The sequence below is a fragment of the Acartia tonsa genome, chromosome 15 (genome assembly GCF_053477335.1).
Source record: "Acartia tonsa isolate MP-2025a chromosome 15, ASM5347733v1, whole genome shotgun sequence".
In the NCBI taxonomy this organism is placed as follows: domain Eukaryota; kingdom Metazoa; phylum Arthropoda; class Copepoda; order Calanoida; family Acartiidae; genus Acartia; species Acartia tonsa.
In genome coordinates, this window is record NC_137274.1 from 16961904 (window position 1) to 16979437 (window position 17534).

The following is a 17534-nucleotide window of genomic DNA, read 5'->3' on the forward strand; positions in this document are numbered from 1 at the left end:
ATCACTTCTTAAACAATAATAGATTTAATTGAAAATGTTTTGAAAGTATTACTTTAGCTATTAATAACGCCTCTAGTGGCACTTTAAATGTTTTTTTTGTTTTACCAATGTTTCGTTTAAGTCTCTCAAATATTTTTCTTAAATTTCGATTTCTCATGGGAGGGTGGTGGTACCCTCCCCCAAAATAGTTATAAACTTTCCCGGGACCTATGAGAAGCTACCCTGTTAAGGAGAACCCGGTCGGTTCAGCGGTTAGCAAGATCCTTCGGTACAAACAACCAAAACACACAAATAGACAAACAGACATCCTGTTACTTTAGTATAAAGATTAAACAAGTATGATCATGATCAAGATCAATACTTCCTGTGCAGCTAATTTAATCACATTAGTATGGCGTTTTTCGAGTTAAACAGTGAGCAATTTTCTACTTTGTCCTATCCCTTCAGATCCTTTGCATATTTACCTGAGGGAAGAAGGCCAGAACCAGGTAGGAGGCTGGTGCCACCCTGGAGCAGGCTAGAGCTACCTGGCAGCAGGCTGGAGCTAACTGGCAGCAGGCTGGAGCTACCTGGCAGAAGGCTGGAGCTACCTGGCAGCAGGCTGGAGGAGCCTCCTGACAAATGAAGACCGGTGTTACTACCTGATAATAATAAAATTTAATGAAACAAGATTAGTTGCATTAGATCATGGAACAGGGGTGTATATTTTGTATAACTGACCCAGCTCAGGGGGAGGGGGGTTAAAAAAAAATAAGTTGTTGGAGGGAAAAAAATGTAAAAATTAAGAAAACTGAAAAAAAAATTTCCATTTCCCCCCCTCCTTGGTGAAAAAAAATAAAAAAATGTGTAGTAGAAGGGATGAAATAAAAAAAATATAGAGTTCTTTAAATGTTTTTCCATTTTCCCCCCTACTTGGTGAGAAAAAACTAGGGGGGGAAAAAATTAAAAACTTTGTAGCTGGGAAAAAAAATAAATCTTGTGAAGAATATACACCCCTTTCATGGAAAGAAAGCAAAGTCTATGTGAAGAAGAGAAAAGCTATATTTAGCAGGGAGTAAGGGAGGGGACAATGGATCGAATATTCAATTTTTAGGAGTCTCAGACTTTAGGTACTGGCTTAAAGGGAATGTACAAGAATTTAGCAGGTTCTGACTGACTTTGGGTACTAGCGCATCATTGCCACTAACTCACTGAGTTAGTTTTGAGTATAGCAGACGAGTATCAATAAACTTAATTTCTAGCAGACAGCGAGTTTTAACAAATCTTTTTCTCCAAAAAACATCATTTCAAAAAATAAAAATATAAACTTTATTGTGATAAACAATCTAAGAACTCCTAAATTAAATTCTTGTATATGGTGGTATTTTAAAAGAGGACTATCCACGAACGAGAGCACATGATTCTAAGTACCTTCTAGCATTGATCCTAAGTATTTTCTTTCAGAATATAATTGGTCACCATATATCATTAATGTATTGACGAGAAAATTTATGTTTCACCATAATTTTTTTTAGGTATTTTAATTTATTTTGAAAACTTTTATGAAGCTAATTCTTTTAATAAAATGGATATTTGATGATACATATGCGAATACTCGTGTTATATAGATTGTAAATTAATCCATACTAGCATTAATTTAAACATACATATGAGATATAGTAAATGTGCTTTTAACTTTTTTTTAATTTTTATCATTTGACAACATGGACAATTAAAGACACCCCGAACTCAACAAAATGTTTGATAGAATTTTGACTAAAAAACCTGAACATTTTTTTACTTTTCTTCAACTTGAAGTGGTGAAACATAAATTTTCTCGTCAATATATTAATTATTAGTGGTGACCTATTATATTCCGAAAGAAAATACTTAGGATCAATGCTGGAAGGTACTTAGAATCACGTGCTCTTGTTCGTGGATAGTCCTCTTTAGAAATATTGGGTAAACGAGTTCCAGGGAGATTTTTCTAGTAATTAATTATAGTGCAGTCTGATGTACTGGTAATATAATTTTCAAATGAATGCTTTTTTTTCTTGGATCTTTTCTTATTTTATAGTTTTTCTAGATTGGATTAATATACCCCTTAAAATTTTCTGGATAAATCTGGATTTCATGGCCTTTCAGCAAGAACTCTTAAATTGAATTAATTGCCCATTGTCCCCTCCCTTACTCCCTGATATAAGGGGGGGTTTTTAATACAACCATCTCGAAATCAGTGATTAAATGGCACTTAGAATTCGAATTTCGATCTAAAATTTTGCATGAGTAATCCTTGGTAGGTCTATTTTCCCTAAATCGAACAAAAAGTTGGAAAAGTAACGGCTGGCGGCTCAGCCGTTTTTTGCCTATTTTCAGGGCAAATTCATCATTAATTACGTAGGAATCAACTTTTTAAAACATATTTTTGGTTTAATTCATGTTAAATGATAGCAATAACCAATTTTTAAATTTCTAGTACCAACAGCTACTGGCTAGAACCGTTTGATAAGGTTTTTGAGTGAGAAAAAGTATTATGTGAAAATAGGTTTCGTGACTTTTTTGCTCTTAAGATAGTAATAAAATGGCAAAACAGCTGAGCCGCCAGCCATTAGCCATTACTTTTCCAACTTTTTGTTCGATTTAGGGAAAATAGACCTACCAAGGATTATTCATGCAAAATTTCTGATCGAAATTCGAATTCTAAGTGCCACTTAATCATTGATTACGAGATGGTTGCATTAAACCCCCCCCCCCCCTTTTGCAAGATTTTGCTATGTGAAGGACAGAACAGGTATATTTTACAAGATTTTGCTATGTGAAGGACAGAAAAACTATATCTTGTAAGATTTTGCTTGGTGAAGGATAGATAAGCTAGATTTTGCTAGATGAAGGACATAAGTACTATAGCCTTCCTAAGTTCCTAATGTAAGAATTTGTCAGACAAAGGACATAAGTCACCTCCTTAAAGTTAGATTTTGTTAGATGAATGACATAAATAGATAGCCTTCCTTAAACCAAATTCCAGTGACTTCTGTCCTAATTAGGAATGACTTTGTTTCCTTTCCAGTATGGCAGTATCCATTTTATTTTATTTAGAAATACACAAATACATCCTGATCCTACTACTTTAGCAGATACGACATCAAACTACTGCATAGAAAGTCTGGGTAGGATTATCCTCTTAAAAGGGGACTATCCACGAACAAGAGCAAGTGATTTTAAGCACCTTCCAGCAATGATCTTTAGTATTTTTTTAGTGAATATATTAGGTTGATGTTTGATATTTAGTTTATCGACTAAAAAGTTAGGTTTCACGATGGTTTTATATGAAAAAAAACTTTGAAATGTAAAGCATTTTTTAAAGCAATGTCATAAAATGCTTTGTTGAGTTCAAAGGACAAAATAAAATAACACGACAGAAAAGCATTAAATGCTGTATTTTGCAAAAGTACATTAATTAAACTGTTTACAATATTATAAGTTACCAACCCTTTTTCTAAATAGGTATACATTTTTAATTAAAATAATTTACTTTTGTGTCAAAGCTTTTAAACATCAGTTTGAACTCATCAAAACATTTGATGTTTTTTCATATAAAACAATGGTGAAACCTAACTTTATAGTCAATAAAGCAAATATTAAACATAAACCTAGTATATTCACTAACAAAATAGTATTATGGATCAATGCTGGAAGGTGCTTAGAATCACTTGCTCTTGTTCGTGGATAGTCCCCTTTTGTTAAATATCTAAGAGGATATCGCCAAAGTAAACACCATTTTTAAAAGAAGGCACACAAACTCTTTGGTAGTGATGGCAATCCGTCGAATTTTTGGGCCGGATTCGGATTCAGGATTCTTAAAGGAATCCGTCAGAGAAAGTAACGGATTCCGGATTATTATTTTTTTGGCGATTCAGGATTTGGATTAAAAATATTAAGTGCTACATATGTCCTAAAAATTAATGTTCTTGGTGTTCTCTATAATTCACTTCTGAGAATCGAACCAGATTTTAAAAGATTTTATATATAATGATGATAATCTTTGCCTTCAAAAAGTGAGAGTTGAAAGAAAAAACTCAGGACGCTAATCTTAGCCTACCAAATAAAACGGATTCCGGATCCGGATTCGGATTCCAAAATTGGGCGGTTTCCGGATCCGGATTGCCAACCCTACTTTTTGGAATCCTTTGTTTTTTAGGTCTTTAGTGCCTGACAGGAAACTAATAGAAAGACTTATGTAACGTTTAAAAATAATACGTATTCTTGAAATTTAATCATTAGTTGTTTAAATCTGTTTACATTAAATACATAACAATTTAACAATTTTAACTCACAGTAAATATGCATTTTCTTCAATATAAATCTTTTTACTGATCAAAAACTATTGTTTTTGTACCTGGAGCCAGATGACTGCCCAAGCCTGGCATCTGATCCGGTTTGGATACAGCCGCTGCCAGCCGCTTTCCAAAGTCGCTTCCAATTGCTCCGAACATGTTGGGTGTGGACTTCAGTTCTAAACCTCCTAGAATAGATATATTAATATACAGAGGGTGAGAGGATATTTTTTTTGGATTACCTATGCTCTTTCTGAGGTAGGTTTTTCCTAGAATAGGCATTTTTAAAGATAGGCGTTTTCTAGAATAAGCATTTTCTGGGTAGGCGTTTTTTCAGATATGTTAATTCTGTGAAAGGCGCTTTTAAGATAGGCGTTTTCTGGGATAGGTGTTTTCAAGGATATGCGGTTTTTTGAGTTTAACGGCTACCTGAATTGATGCTCATATTTCTTAATCCGAGAGGATCACTCTCCACCTGGCCCAAGTTTACAAAACTATTTTGTCTGAAAGATAAAGGTTAGGTCAATATAGGTTTAGCAGAACCCTGCAGGGGTGTATATTCTGCACAAGATTAAGAGAGGGGTAGGTTTCTGGTAAAATCCGTAAAAGTGTGTGTTTTAAGGCTTAAAAATAGTAGTAGAACGATAATATTCACTAAATACGTGTATTTCTTAATGAAAAGAACAATAGACAACAATTCTTTTAAAAAGTTAACATAAATCGTAATCATTCTACTACAGTTTTTAACTTATAACACATAACCTTTACGGATTTTACCCGAAACCTACCTCTCTCTTTTTTTCCCCTGCTGAAAAATATTTCATTTTTTTCCCCAAGGAAGGGGAAAATGGAAAAATATTTTAGTACCCTTTATTTTATTCATTTCCCCCCTAAGGATAGGAAAAACTGTTTTCAGAGGTGGATTCTTAAAGGAAAATAGGCTCGCTACTCGCATGTGAGTCAAAATTAGTTTTGTGAAAAATCCTCCATAATCGCACAAAAATACTCCCTTAGTTTTAGAGATAATTGGGTGAAATCTTTTGGGCTGGGTCACTAATTACCCCAACTATTGGTATCTTTCAAAAAAAAAACGGCGGCGGGTCCGCCGCTCCCGCCGTTCGCCGCCATTTTCCGCCGCCGCCAAAAAAAATTTTGTTTCAATATCTCTAAAAGCTTAGAAGAGGCACTGAATTTAAGATATATCTTGATAAACAAGAATTTGAAAAAAATGACTAAGTCCCCCCGCAGGGTTGGTTATAAGGGGAAAATTTTTTTAAAAAAATAACATGGTCTCAAATGATTCCAAATTGCCTAATTCGGCGAGAAATGCAATAAAAAATTTTTTTTTGGTGGCGGCGGAAAATGGCGGCGAACGGCGGGAGCGGCGGACCCGCTGCCGTTTTTTTTGAAAGATACCAATAGTTGGGGTAATTAGTGACCCAGCCCAAAAGATTTCACCCAATTATCTCTAAAACTAAGGAAGTAGCACCCAAAATAAAATTGCTGGTATGTCGTGGCACGAGTCACCACATTTCCCCCCCCCCCCCTTTACAAAAATTAAATAAAATCATAAAAGAATTATTAACGTAAGATTTTGTTTAATTTTTGTAGATTTGTAATGTGATTTTTGGCATGACCAGGCAGGGGGTTAAAACATGTTCAATACAAGGATGACTACATACATAAAAGCAAAGCTTAACAGACTAGAATGTCGGACAAACGAACATTAACAAAGATAGTAAGTTCCCTAAATTACTTAAGTAAAGTACCTAATGCTTAGTAACAAAATAATTTAATTTTCTCGTATTCATTCTAATCCGGTGGATAGAAACCGGTTCTCATCCATACGAAAAAACTATGTCTAGCATCGTATTATATCCAGCTTTCTACGAATATAAAAATGTACGATCACAAAATTAATTATACATTATATATCAGCGAAAGGCTGTTTATAATACGATGCGAGAAATAACTTTTAAAACTTATTACTTATATAAATGTATATTATGACTGGGGAAAATCAATTTTGTTGCTAACATGTAACTTATTTATTGGTAACTTTTTTTATTTAGGAGGAGGGGAGGGGTTTGAGTAAATGGAGTGGATGGGGGGTGTCCTTATGATAACCAGCTACAAGTTTCACTTTATCAGAGAAAATGAAAATCTGGTGCAACTCTGGTAAGCCGAGCGTACTCGGCCCACGGGGTAACGAGTTCGGATTCAACGGGCCCTAGCCTTTAAGTATTCTACCAAACAAACAAGCAGGATTCAATCATACAGAATTATATATTTAAACTGAATAATATTTACAAGTTATGTTTACTATATATATACAACAAAAATATGACAATAGTTAGGTTTGAAGGGGGTGTGGGGCGCTAGGGCTTAGCGCCCGACGGTAGACAGGCTGTGGGGGCAGCGGTGGTAAAAGGGGGAGGCAGTGCCTCCCGATTATATAAGTGCATGATGGACTCGTGATAGTTGCATGTTCAAGTCCCCTCCCCACATTTAGGCAGGCTTAGTTTGACCGCCGGGTGCGGGGTTAACAGCGGTCATGAGATGGATAGTGATATAATAGGATTAGTGCGGGGGGTTTGTTATCATAAGTCACAGCGAAGCAACTCTGTATTCGGCCTGTCCGTATGGGTGTCGTATTACCACAACCTCCCCTTCAAGGGTTGCGTGGCTCCTGAGCCACCAGGCCTTGAACCTGGGGATACGACAGCCGGCTCCTGCGCCGGACAGGCAGTTCCTGGGGCACAGCTCGATGGAGGACAGCTCGGGCTACACAGGCTCCTCGGGACACTCGTTGCTCGGTCTGACTGTGGTTGGTGATCAGCATTGTCAGCTCCTGGTTGGCTTCTAGGCGTGGGTTGGCCACGGCCAAGCCTCGCCGCTGGAAATTTTGCCTCGTCTGCAGGATCAGTTCTGTCTCGGCTGGTAACTGGACACGGAGGCCTAGGCAGATTCTGGTGGTTCCTAAGGGTGGAATGGTGATGGCAAAGGGCGCATAGAATTCCATGGGGGCGCCTGCTTGATTCAGGTTGCTTGGCCTCCTAGCTCCTACCCGGATGGGGATGGCTGTCATCAGCAGGGGGCACATGGCTTCTTCTTCTTCTTCTGGGGCGGCTTCTTCCATCGCAGTGGCTGGCTCTTCTCCTACAGGTCCGCTGCCGGCTGGCAGGTTCTCCATGTCTGCGTCAGGGTTCCAGATGGCATCTCTGAGTGGCTCTGGAGCGGGCGGCGGCGGCGGTGGTTCGTTGGGTTGCTCCTGCAGGTTTTCCTCCACTGGGTCACGATCTTGGCCGCTAGGCTGTGGGGCGGCTGCGGCTGGCTGGTGCACTGGGAACTCTCCTGGGTTGCTAGCTGCGGGCGCCGCCGCTCCAACTGGCAGCTCGGTGGCATCCTCGTCGCCGTCCACGTCAACTTGGATGTCTTCTGGGATCTGGTGGGCAGTCACATCTCCAGTGTATTTGCGCAGTCGGCCTACATGCGCGGTAACTTCTGAGATCCTGGCTACTGGAGAGGCAGGTTTGATGACATAATGGACTTCTGTAGCTTTCCTCACTACTTTCCAGGGGCCAGTCCATCTCTTGGTAATCTTGGCTGCCTTTCCTGGCACCAGGCGAGGGGCCAGGTACCAGACCAAGTCTCCAACCTCATACTTGGCCGTGCCTTCGTAAGCTACCGCGCTCCTCCTGATGGTTCCCTCCTCCTTCTGCTGGATGGCATCATAAACTGCATAGTAGCGCTGCAACAGAGCTTGGACGTTGGCTGGAACTGAAGCATATTCGGTCTCTGGCAGCCGGAGCACCATGTCCACCGGAAGTTTGGCCTCTCCCCCAAAGAAGGCCAGGAACGGGGTCACACCAGTGGATCTACAGGCCTTGGTGTTGTAGGCAAAGGCAATGGCAGGCAGGTGGGGCTCCCAGTTGTTATCGTCTCTGTCTAGGAACAGGCGCATGCCTGTGTTGAGCGTCCTATGAAACCTCTCCACTCGGTTGGACTGCGGATTGTAGGGTGGTGGATGTGTCAGGCCAATTTCGAGCCGGGAGGCCAGTTCCTGGAATACCTGGCCGGTAAATTCCATTCCATTGTCGGAATGGATCTTCAGGGGGCATCCGAACGTGGCCAGGTGGCGGTGCAACAGGGCTTCAGCCACCGTGAGGGTGCGCTTGTTGGGGATGGCGTAGAGGCTGACAAACCGGCTAAATCCATCTTGGCAGGTGAGGATGTAGCGGTTTCCTGCTGGGGTCTCTGGCAGTGGCCCCACCAGGTCGATGAATAGGACTTGCTGTGGATACCCCTGGCGGGAGGGCACGTGGATCCCCTGCTTCAGCCTCTCCTTGGTAACTTTCTGGACACACTCAGGGCAGGTTTGTACCATCAGGCGGACGTCACGGGCCAGGTTGGGCCACCAGAAGTGCATGGCAACGCGGGTGATAGTTGCGTCCATCCCAAAGTGCCCAGCCATGGGGGTTCCATGGGCTAGGAAGAACGCATCCTGCTGGAGGGCCGAAGGCAGCAGGTATCTTGTCCTCTCTCCTGTCAGAGTCTGGTCAGTGGTGGTGAGGCAGCCATGCTCGTCAAGCCCCAGGGCTGAGAAGCGGCTGGCGTACTGCTGCTCGTCTCGTTCCTTGCCGCGCAGCTCAGCCTTGGTTGGGGCCTTGCCATCAGCCACCCATTGGCGGACACGGAGCAGGAGGGGGTCCTGTGTCTGGGCTTCCAACACTCTAGCTGAATCCAGTCGGGCGGCAGGAGGCCGGCTAGCTGCGGGCTCCCCTAGCTGGGCCAGGTTGTGGATATACTCAGCCTGCTCTGCTAATTCTTCGGCGCTAGCCGTTGGCATGTTGGCATCTTCCCGGCGGCTGAGGGCGTCGGCGTTGGTATTCTGGGTGCCAGGCCTGTGGCAGACGGTAAAGTCTAAGGCCGCTAGCTCCTCCTGCCAGCGGGCCACCATCCCTGTGGATGTGTTCAGTGATTTCATCTGTAGCAGGGCAGAGGAATCAGTGTTGATCTGGAAGCTGCGGTAGGACAAGATGCCGTGGAATTTTCGGATCCCATAGATAATGGCGGCCATCTCTCCCTTCCAGGACGGGTAGCGCGTCTCAGGGTCGGTTGTCTTGCGTCCCACGGCGGCAATCAGCCTCTCCTTGCCCTCCTGGCATTGACTCAGTATGGCAGAGATGGCGCGGCTGCTGAAATCTGTGGTGAGCTGGAACACTGCTGGTAAATCAAACCTGGGCGGCGCTCGGATGGGGGCCTGTCGGAACTTGTCCTTGAGTTGCAGCAGCTGGGCTTCCATCTCAGGCGTCCAGGTTAGGGCCTTGGCCGTCTTCTGCCGATTCATCTCGTAGGTGAGGTCTGCATACTCTGGGATGAACAGGCGGTAGTATCCAAAGAAGCCCAGCAACGCCAGCAAATCCTTGGGGGTGTTAGGGGCTGGCCAGTCCAAGATGCGGTCAATATAGTCCTCTTGCATGGCTATCCCCTCCCGGCTGAGGGTGTGACCCAGATAATCCACCTTGGACCGGAACAACTTGGTCTTGGCTGGCTTGAGGCGGATCCCTCCCCTGCGGTGGGCTTCCAAGACCTCTCGGAGCCTGGCCAGGTGGGCCCAGGTATCCTGGTGGAAGGTCAGGACGTCGTCAAGGTAGGACTGGAGGTTGGCTGTGCCTAGTGGGTTTAGGACCCCTGCAATAAACCTGGAATAGACAGACGGTGCCGTAGCCAGGCCAAAGGGCATCCTTTTCCATTGATACAAGCCCCTGGGGGTGGTGAAGGCGGTGCAGGGCCGGCTATCCTCAGACACACGGATGGTGTAGTATGCGGCCACCGCGTCTAGAGCACTGTAGACACGGTGCCCGCCAGCTCGTTCCACCAATTGCTGGATCCTAGGCAGGGGGTAGCTGTCCAGCTCCAGACACTTGTTGAGGGCCCTGTAGTTGACGGCCCAGCGGGTGCTCCCGTCCTTCTTCTTGATGGGCACCAGGGGGCTGCTCCAGGCGGAGTCCGACGGCTCTATGACTCCTTCCTGCAGCCAAGTGTCCAGTTGTTTCTCCAGTTCAGCCTCTTGCCGCGGGTTCAGATCCCTAAATCTCTGGCGGATCGGCTGGGTCCCTGGCTTGAGGCGCAGCTGCAATTCAACCACATCTGTGCAGCCGGGGGTAGAATTGGAGAAGACGTCCCTGTATTCTGACAACGTAGTCCAGACCTCCTTCTTGAGCAAGGGGTCCTTGCGTAGGAACTCATTGTCTTCCATCTCCAAGGCCTCCCACAACTCTTGCATGTCTATGGGCTCAGCAGGTTCTTGGATCGAGTGGAGACGCGGGGGAGGCGTATCAGAGACCTCCAGAATGTCAGGTTTGACCAGCTCCCCTGCCACTGGGAGGCCAGCATCCAGCAAGAGGGGCACCTCCCCCTCATTGACCACCAGTACTCTAAACACAGTGGCAGAGCCAGGCCTGTGGGCATACAGGCCCTCTGGAATAACAAGGTCCTCCCCAAACCTCTGTTCTGGGGCAGCTAGTTGAATGGCATCCTTGGTGCGATGGCCTACTAGCTCAACAGGGACTGCCATAACCCCGCGGCCAGGCAGGACCACTCGCTTGGCTGTGCGGAGCTGGGGTGGTTGACCGTCAGTTGGAGTGACAGCGCTCAGCCTATACGTGGCTGGTGAGGGGTCAGCCTTGGCTCCGGGACCCACCGGCCGCGACTTGACGGGCTCGGCTTCTGGAGAGGCTGACGTGTCGGAGCCAGGCTTGGCTCCGGGGGCGTCCGGCCACGATTTGACGGGCTCGGCGCTGGGAGAGGCCACAATGCTGGGTCCAGCTTTGGCTCCGTGGGCGTCCGGCCGCGACTTGACGGGCACGGCGCCGGGAGAGGCTGGGGCCTGAGAGTTGAGTGTGGCTCCGGGTACATCAGACCGCGACTTGACGGGTCTGGACTCGGGCTTGGCTGGTGGACTGGCTGGAGGTCCCAGGTAGAGGGGGCCAGGTGGACACGGCTGGCCGTTGATAAAAATGTCGGAGGAGAAGATTGGTTCTGGAGGGCTGGCAATCTCAGGAAACGTTGTTGGCAGGCTCTCCCTTGGCACCTTGGGCACTGGGGGCAACCCCATGGCTAGCAGGTTAGCTCCCTTGTGTGCGTTGAGCTCAGCGTCCACCCAGTGTGTGCCTTTCTCAACCACACGCGGCTGCTCAGGCAGGGGGCCTGGCAGAGGCCCCTCATAGCTTAGCTCTCTCTCGGCTGTCTCCCGGTCAATGGGGACGCCACGGAGTGGGATAAACTCCCCACGCGCCCACAAGCAAGGTGGTTGCATGTCGAAACAGAGCCTAGTTCCGAACTCCTTGAGAAAATACCCTCCTAAGTTCAGAGGGTGGGAGAGATTCCGGACCACAGTCACGTGGTATAGATGGAGTATAAGAGTGTGTGAAACTGCCATATATAACTCTTTTAATTTTCCAATTACCTGGAGGGGCTGGCCTTCCTCATTAGCAGTCAGGATCTGGGTGTTGTCCGGAATCAACATGCGTTGCACGCCCATCGCGTGCATGAGGTGCTCAGAAATTACAGCAGACCCTGGTACACGGTTGCCAGAATCAACCATGGCATCAACCTGTACATGCTGGGCAGGGTCAGGAGTAGGAAACCTCACCCTGATATGGCAGGGGAAGTGGAGGTCCTGCCCTTGAGACAAGGGGGCCTCTCGTTCGGCTGGGGTTGGCAGAAACTTTGGTGGTGGCCGCACCGCAGCTATGGTGGTATCGCTTACCATGGTGGCTTAGACTGTAGCTTCGAATCACTAGAGCTTATTAATTATCACTTGGTCAACAATTTTTTTATTTTTATCACTTGGTTGACATTTTATACACAATGATGTGTTGTTATCACTAGGAGCTCTAGGTGTGATTCTGGAAGCACTGGCAGCAGGGAATGTCCGTCCTGCAAGGTTCAGAGGGGTGACGGCGGTAGGGAATGACCCGTCCTACAGCGCCGCTGGTTCGAATCCCGACAAATGGCGGCAGGGAATGGCCCGTCCTGCAGCGCCTCGGGTTCGAATCCTGGGAGGCAGCGGCAGGGAATGTCCCGTCCTGCCGTGCCTGTGGCTCAAAATCTGCTATCCGTCGCAGTGGTAGGGCTTACTTGTGTGCTGAAGCTGCGCAGCCACACATTGCCTTCTTAGGGAGACCAGCACACAGCTGTCTGTCTCGTAGGTTTGGCCTGGGTGTCCTGGGGCTTGTCCCAGCTACACTTGCCAATTTAGACTCAGTTTTGTAGCCGTCTGAGCTAAATTATCCGGTTGCCGTGGCTGCGCACCTAGCGCTACTCCTACACGACACGGAAAAAGCGTCTTAACTGGCGCTTTTAGCAGGCTAAATCTGCTTGCCGTAGGCCAGAGGCCCAAATATTGCGTTCAAAATGATGGAAATTCGACCTAAAAAGGCCGTCTCACGGGTCAGTTGGCGGCTGATTGTCCCCTTACTTGCCAAAGGGTCCAATCAGAGGTAGAATAGGCTAGTTTCTGTAAGGCTCGATTGAAACACGCTGACACCAAGTTCTGGTAAGCCGAGCGTACTCGGCCCACGGGGTAACGAGTTCGGATTCAACGGGCCCTAGCCTTTAAGTATTCTACCAAACAAACAAGCAGGATTCAATCATACAGAATTATATATTTAAACTGAATAATATTTACAAGTTATGTTTACTATATATATACAACAAAAATATGACAATAGTTAGGTTTGAAGGGGGTGTGGGGCGCTAGGGCTTAGCGCCCGACGGTAGACAGGCTGTGGGGGCAGCGGTGGTAAAAGGGGGAGGCAGTGCCTCCCGATTATATAAGTGCATGATGGACTCGTGATAGTTGCATGTTCAAGTCCCCTCCCCACATTTAGGCAGGCTTAGTTTGACCGCCGGGTGCGGGGTTAACAGCGGTCATGAGATGGATAGTGATATAATAGGATTAGTGCGGGGGGTTTGTTATCATAAGTCACAGCGAAGCAACTCTGTATTCGGCCTGTCCGTATGGGTGTCGTATTACCACACAACATCAAAGTATTAATAAAACTCTAAAAAATACATTGCCCATACAAGTTAATTGACAAAGTATGCCTTCTGAATGGATATATTACAACAGATCTTCATTTTTTCTAATAAAGTGAAACTTGCAGCGGTCTAAGATAATGATTTCCTGTGCCCTCCTACTGGATGAACGAACTGACCAATAAAAGAGTTCCAAGTTTGCAAGCTAAATTGACGCCAATTTTTTCCCCTGTCATAAAATCTACGTATATTCTACATCCATTGTCTTTTTTTTTTCATAATAGTTATTTATCGCATCGTATTATAAACAGCTTTCCGTGGATATAAAATGTAAAATTTTAATATTAAACCGAAGGCAAGGGCTAAAATAAACAATTCTTAATCTTATGATTGTACATTTTTACATTAGAAGAAAACGTAATAAAACGAGCAGCTATATATGATTTTTCAGTATGGCTGAGAATCGGTTCTAATCCAGCGGATATTAATCGGTTTCGAAGCCATACTGGAACCAAAATTACCTGTTTAGTGGGGCAAAAACATTTTGTTTATCCTGGGCTGACTGGCCGTTCAGACTCAACCCTGGCAACTGGTTGTCCAACTAAATAAAACAAGATGATGGGTAGAGGATTTTTTTCCCCCGTTTTTTTTTGAAATTCGAGTAGTGCAGTTGCAATTATTATGCCTTTTGATAAAAACCACAGGTGTAAAAAAAAGTTTTAACCATTTAATTTTGTATTATGTCCAGTAATTTCACATTGAAATTTTGAGGCCCCCCTTATGGGGGTCAAAAAATGATTGCCTCAGAACTATGGCTTTATGGTGCTCCCTGAATAAGCATTAATGACAATCAGGAATTTTTTTAATTTTCAAAATATCTCGTTCCTAGCCTAAGTAAATCTCAAAAAATTGGCCAATTTTCAAAAAATCCTGAAAGTAGCGTTTTATTTAGAGGTTTTTAAAAAATTTCTCAGGCTAGGAACGAGATATTTTGAAAATTTCAAAAAGCCGGAAAAAAATTCTCTAAAAATAGGTAGGTAAGAAAAGGCCATTTCTTAAAGTCATACACGGTCATACGCAATGTTGGAAGGGTGACGCAGATTTCAGATCTCAGCTTTCGCGGTTTGAGAAAAATGCATCTTTATACCTGTCTTGGAGAATTGTAATAATCTTTGAGTATAGTCCCTTTCGTGACAACGCCTCTTGAGGGGCGATTCTTTTTATTTTTACAGTAGCTTTTGATGGGTTATTTTAGGTTAGATTAGGTTTAGGTTAGATAAAAATAGGAGAAAAGCTACTGTGAAAATACGACGAAACGCCTTTTAAGAGGCGATGTCACGAAAGGGCCTATACCCAAATCTTTTATCGAATAGAGAAAATAAGTAAATTAAATAATATTTTACCGTATGCAAACCGTAACCACAATTAAATATGTACAAAAATGATACAAAAATTGATGTAAATTCTCAATGATGATACATAAAATTACCCTTTCTTTAGATTACATTTAGAGGTTGAAACGTAGGAACCCTCAGCTTAATGAAAAAAAACAATCAAAATTCAATAGTCCCGAAAGTTGTTAAGCCAACTAATAAGAAAACTTTATAATAAAACTTTGGGACCACTGTAATAAAAAACCCAATGTCTCCTCCCTTGTCTCCTTCAGGGAGACATTGTCATTTTCCTTAAGATTCCTTGATGAAGATTGAAGAATAAGCGTCATTTTTTTTCGCGTATTTTCCGTAAAGTTTTTTATTTTAGTTTTTTGTCAAATGCGCTTGTTAAGTCAAACTGTCCTTAATTATGGCCATTTCATATTTTACATTTGGTTACAATTAAGAACAGTTTGACTTAATAAGCGCATTTGACTAAATTCCAAAACACAAAAGGGTAGTTGCACTTAGTGTATTTAAACATTTATTTAGTGAACAGTATATTTTGTTCTTGTAATTTGGTAACTCTGTTTTGTCATGTGCAAATGTCCCTTTTAAGTTTTTCAAGTCCATTTTTATCAAAATTTGAACTTTTAAAATTTTAAAAAGTCAAAAATATAAGTGGGAAAAAAATGTCGAGTTTTTCTTGATTTCAGGTCGGAGCCGGAGCTGGAGCCGCACCAAAATCAAACGGCTCCGCAACGCTGCTCCACATAATACTCTTTGCCCCTCCAAAACGTTATCAAACGGTTCTAGCCGGTAGCTGTTTGTAATAGAAATTTAAAAAATGGTTATTGCTATCATTTAACATGAATTAAACCAAAAATATTTTTTTTAAAGTTGATTCCTACGTAATTAATGATGAATTTGCCCTAAAAATAGGCAAAAAAACGGCTAAACGGCTTAGCCGCCAGCCGTTACTTTTCTAACTTTTTGTTTGATTTAGGAACCCCCCCCCCCCCTATATAGAATGTATGTTAGATCGCATTCTTTAACATATGCTTGCAATCAAGCTGTCTAAATGCACTTCATGCAACTATACCTTTGCGGAAAAAAAGGCGAAAAAAAACTCTTTACCAACCTGTTGTTGAGTCAAATTCAAATTTCTTAGTTTTTCCGCTTCTAACTGTTTCTGTAGGCTTATCACTAGGTCCCTGCAAATATAGAATTGTTCTATCAATTTAAAACTTTGTATGATGATTTCTGAAACAATTGAATTGGGTATAATTAAGAAAGTATGTCTATCATGCAATTAATAAATAGCATGTAAGTTCATTTTGATCTAGAAAATTTAGACCAGTTAAAATTACCTATCCTATCAATTTAATACTTTTCATGATGATTTCTGAAACATTTGGGTACAATTTAGATTTACCTTTTTTGTAGGCAATTTAATAAGGAACAAATTTGCTTTTATGTTTTTTTCTGTCATTTGAAAGGAACATGGAGAAAAAGGTCATTTAATGAAGGTAGGTCGAAATTACCGAGAATAGCCCCTTACCGAAACTTCCCCCCCCCCCCCTTTACCCTACGATGTTGAGAATTCGAGTTCAAATCACAAATTTCTCAGTCGCAATAAAATCACGCAACTTCCTCCTGGTTGTGTAAGAAGGGAGGTTATTAAGTAAGTTTAGATACTCAATAGTCACCTACATTATATCAGTACTACCCTTATCCCAAGCTCATCTACGGAGAGCGTTATTGATTATGGTGACTTAATTTGGGACACCTGCCATACTCGGCGAGAAATAATGAGTAGCTTTCATGAGATAGCGGGTCAAGTCATAATGTGCTTGAACGTGGAGCTTGAGCTGGCTCTAGTAGCTATATAAAATTGCCTCAACCTACTCCATGACAACTTAGGTCCAAAACCAAAGAAAGTATGGCTAATCAATCAAAAAATCAATTTTTACCTGTCATTATCACTAAATGATTTCTGCTTTTCTGTTGAATTTAAACTTTTCACCTCCGCCAATTCTGTTTTTAACCTAAATATTTCTCATTTAGTTTTATAGACTATTGTTTTGGAGGCCCATAGGGCCATACAAATTCTTTATATTAAGTAACAGTATGTCTGTCTGACTGTCTGTGTGTACCTAAAGGATCTCTCTAACCGCCGATATAATTCTCCTTTAAAATAATACTTGCTTCTGATAGGTCCTGGAAGGTTTATAACTATTTTGATTTGGGGGAGGGTACTGCTACCAGACCAAGGGATATCGCCCCTAGAACAAATAGCCCCATAACAGATTTTTTAAAATTTAAAAACAACAAAATTGAAACTGGGTGGATTGACTTCCCCCTCTCCCCAACTTAAGCCCCTAGATGCTTAGACAGTTGTATTCTAGATACAGTTGGAGCGATACACATTAAAAACAATTTAAAGTAAGATATTTTTGTCTAAAGTAAAGGATCTCGAAATTGTATGTCCCGATAGTTTTTTTTAGGGAAGTTTTAGATGTCTTTGGATGGTTTTAGGCCATTTTCTCCACCCTCAACTAGAGTCTAGGATCGAAGAATTTCTTTACTTTTTTTCATGAGATTGAATGCTGCGCTACCATTTGATGTAATCGTCCGTGTCGACAATAACCTACACAGGGAGGGAGGGGACAATGGGCTGTTACAATTACACTAGTCCCCAAAGTCTCAAAATAACGTTTCTTATTCGCTGGGATTTTGGGGGACTTTTATATAATTTTGATTTGTTGGAACATTACGTAAGTTGAGTGTCCAAACGTTTCAA

General features: G+C 43.1%; 1 protein-coding gene across 8 annotated transcripts in view; it reads right to left on the reverse strand.

Moving 5' to 3' along the window:
* The window catches only part of LOC145307341 (uncharacterized), a 53556-nt gene that overhangs the window by 6420 nt on the left and 29602 nt on the right, over positions 1 to 17534 (reverse strand). For 7 of the 8 annotated variants that reach the window (XR_013875408.1, XR_013875406.1, XR_013875407.1 and 4 more), the window contains exons 13-18: positions 16705 to 16779; positions 15873 to 15945; positions 13880 to 13959; positions 4743 to 4816; positions 4376 to 4501; positions 465 to 641 (exon numbers count right to left, since the gene is read on the reverse strand). Coding sequence is in view for 2 of the 8 variants with exons in the window: in XM_080149720.1 (XP_080005846.1) it covers positions 465 to 641; positions 4376 to 4501; positions 4743 to 4816; positions 13880 to 13959; positions 15873 to 15945; positions 16705 to 16779 (605 nt within the window). In the remaining 6 variants the exon portion in view is untranslated. The remainder of the gene's footprint in view (positions 1 to 464; positions 642 to 4375; positions 4502 to 4742; positions 4817 to 13879; positions 13960 to 15872; positions 15946 to 16704; positions 16780 to 17534) is intronic. The other variant, XM_080149721.1, reaches the window with a different exon arrangement.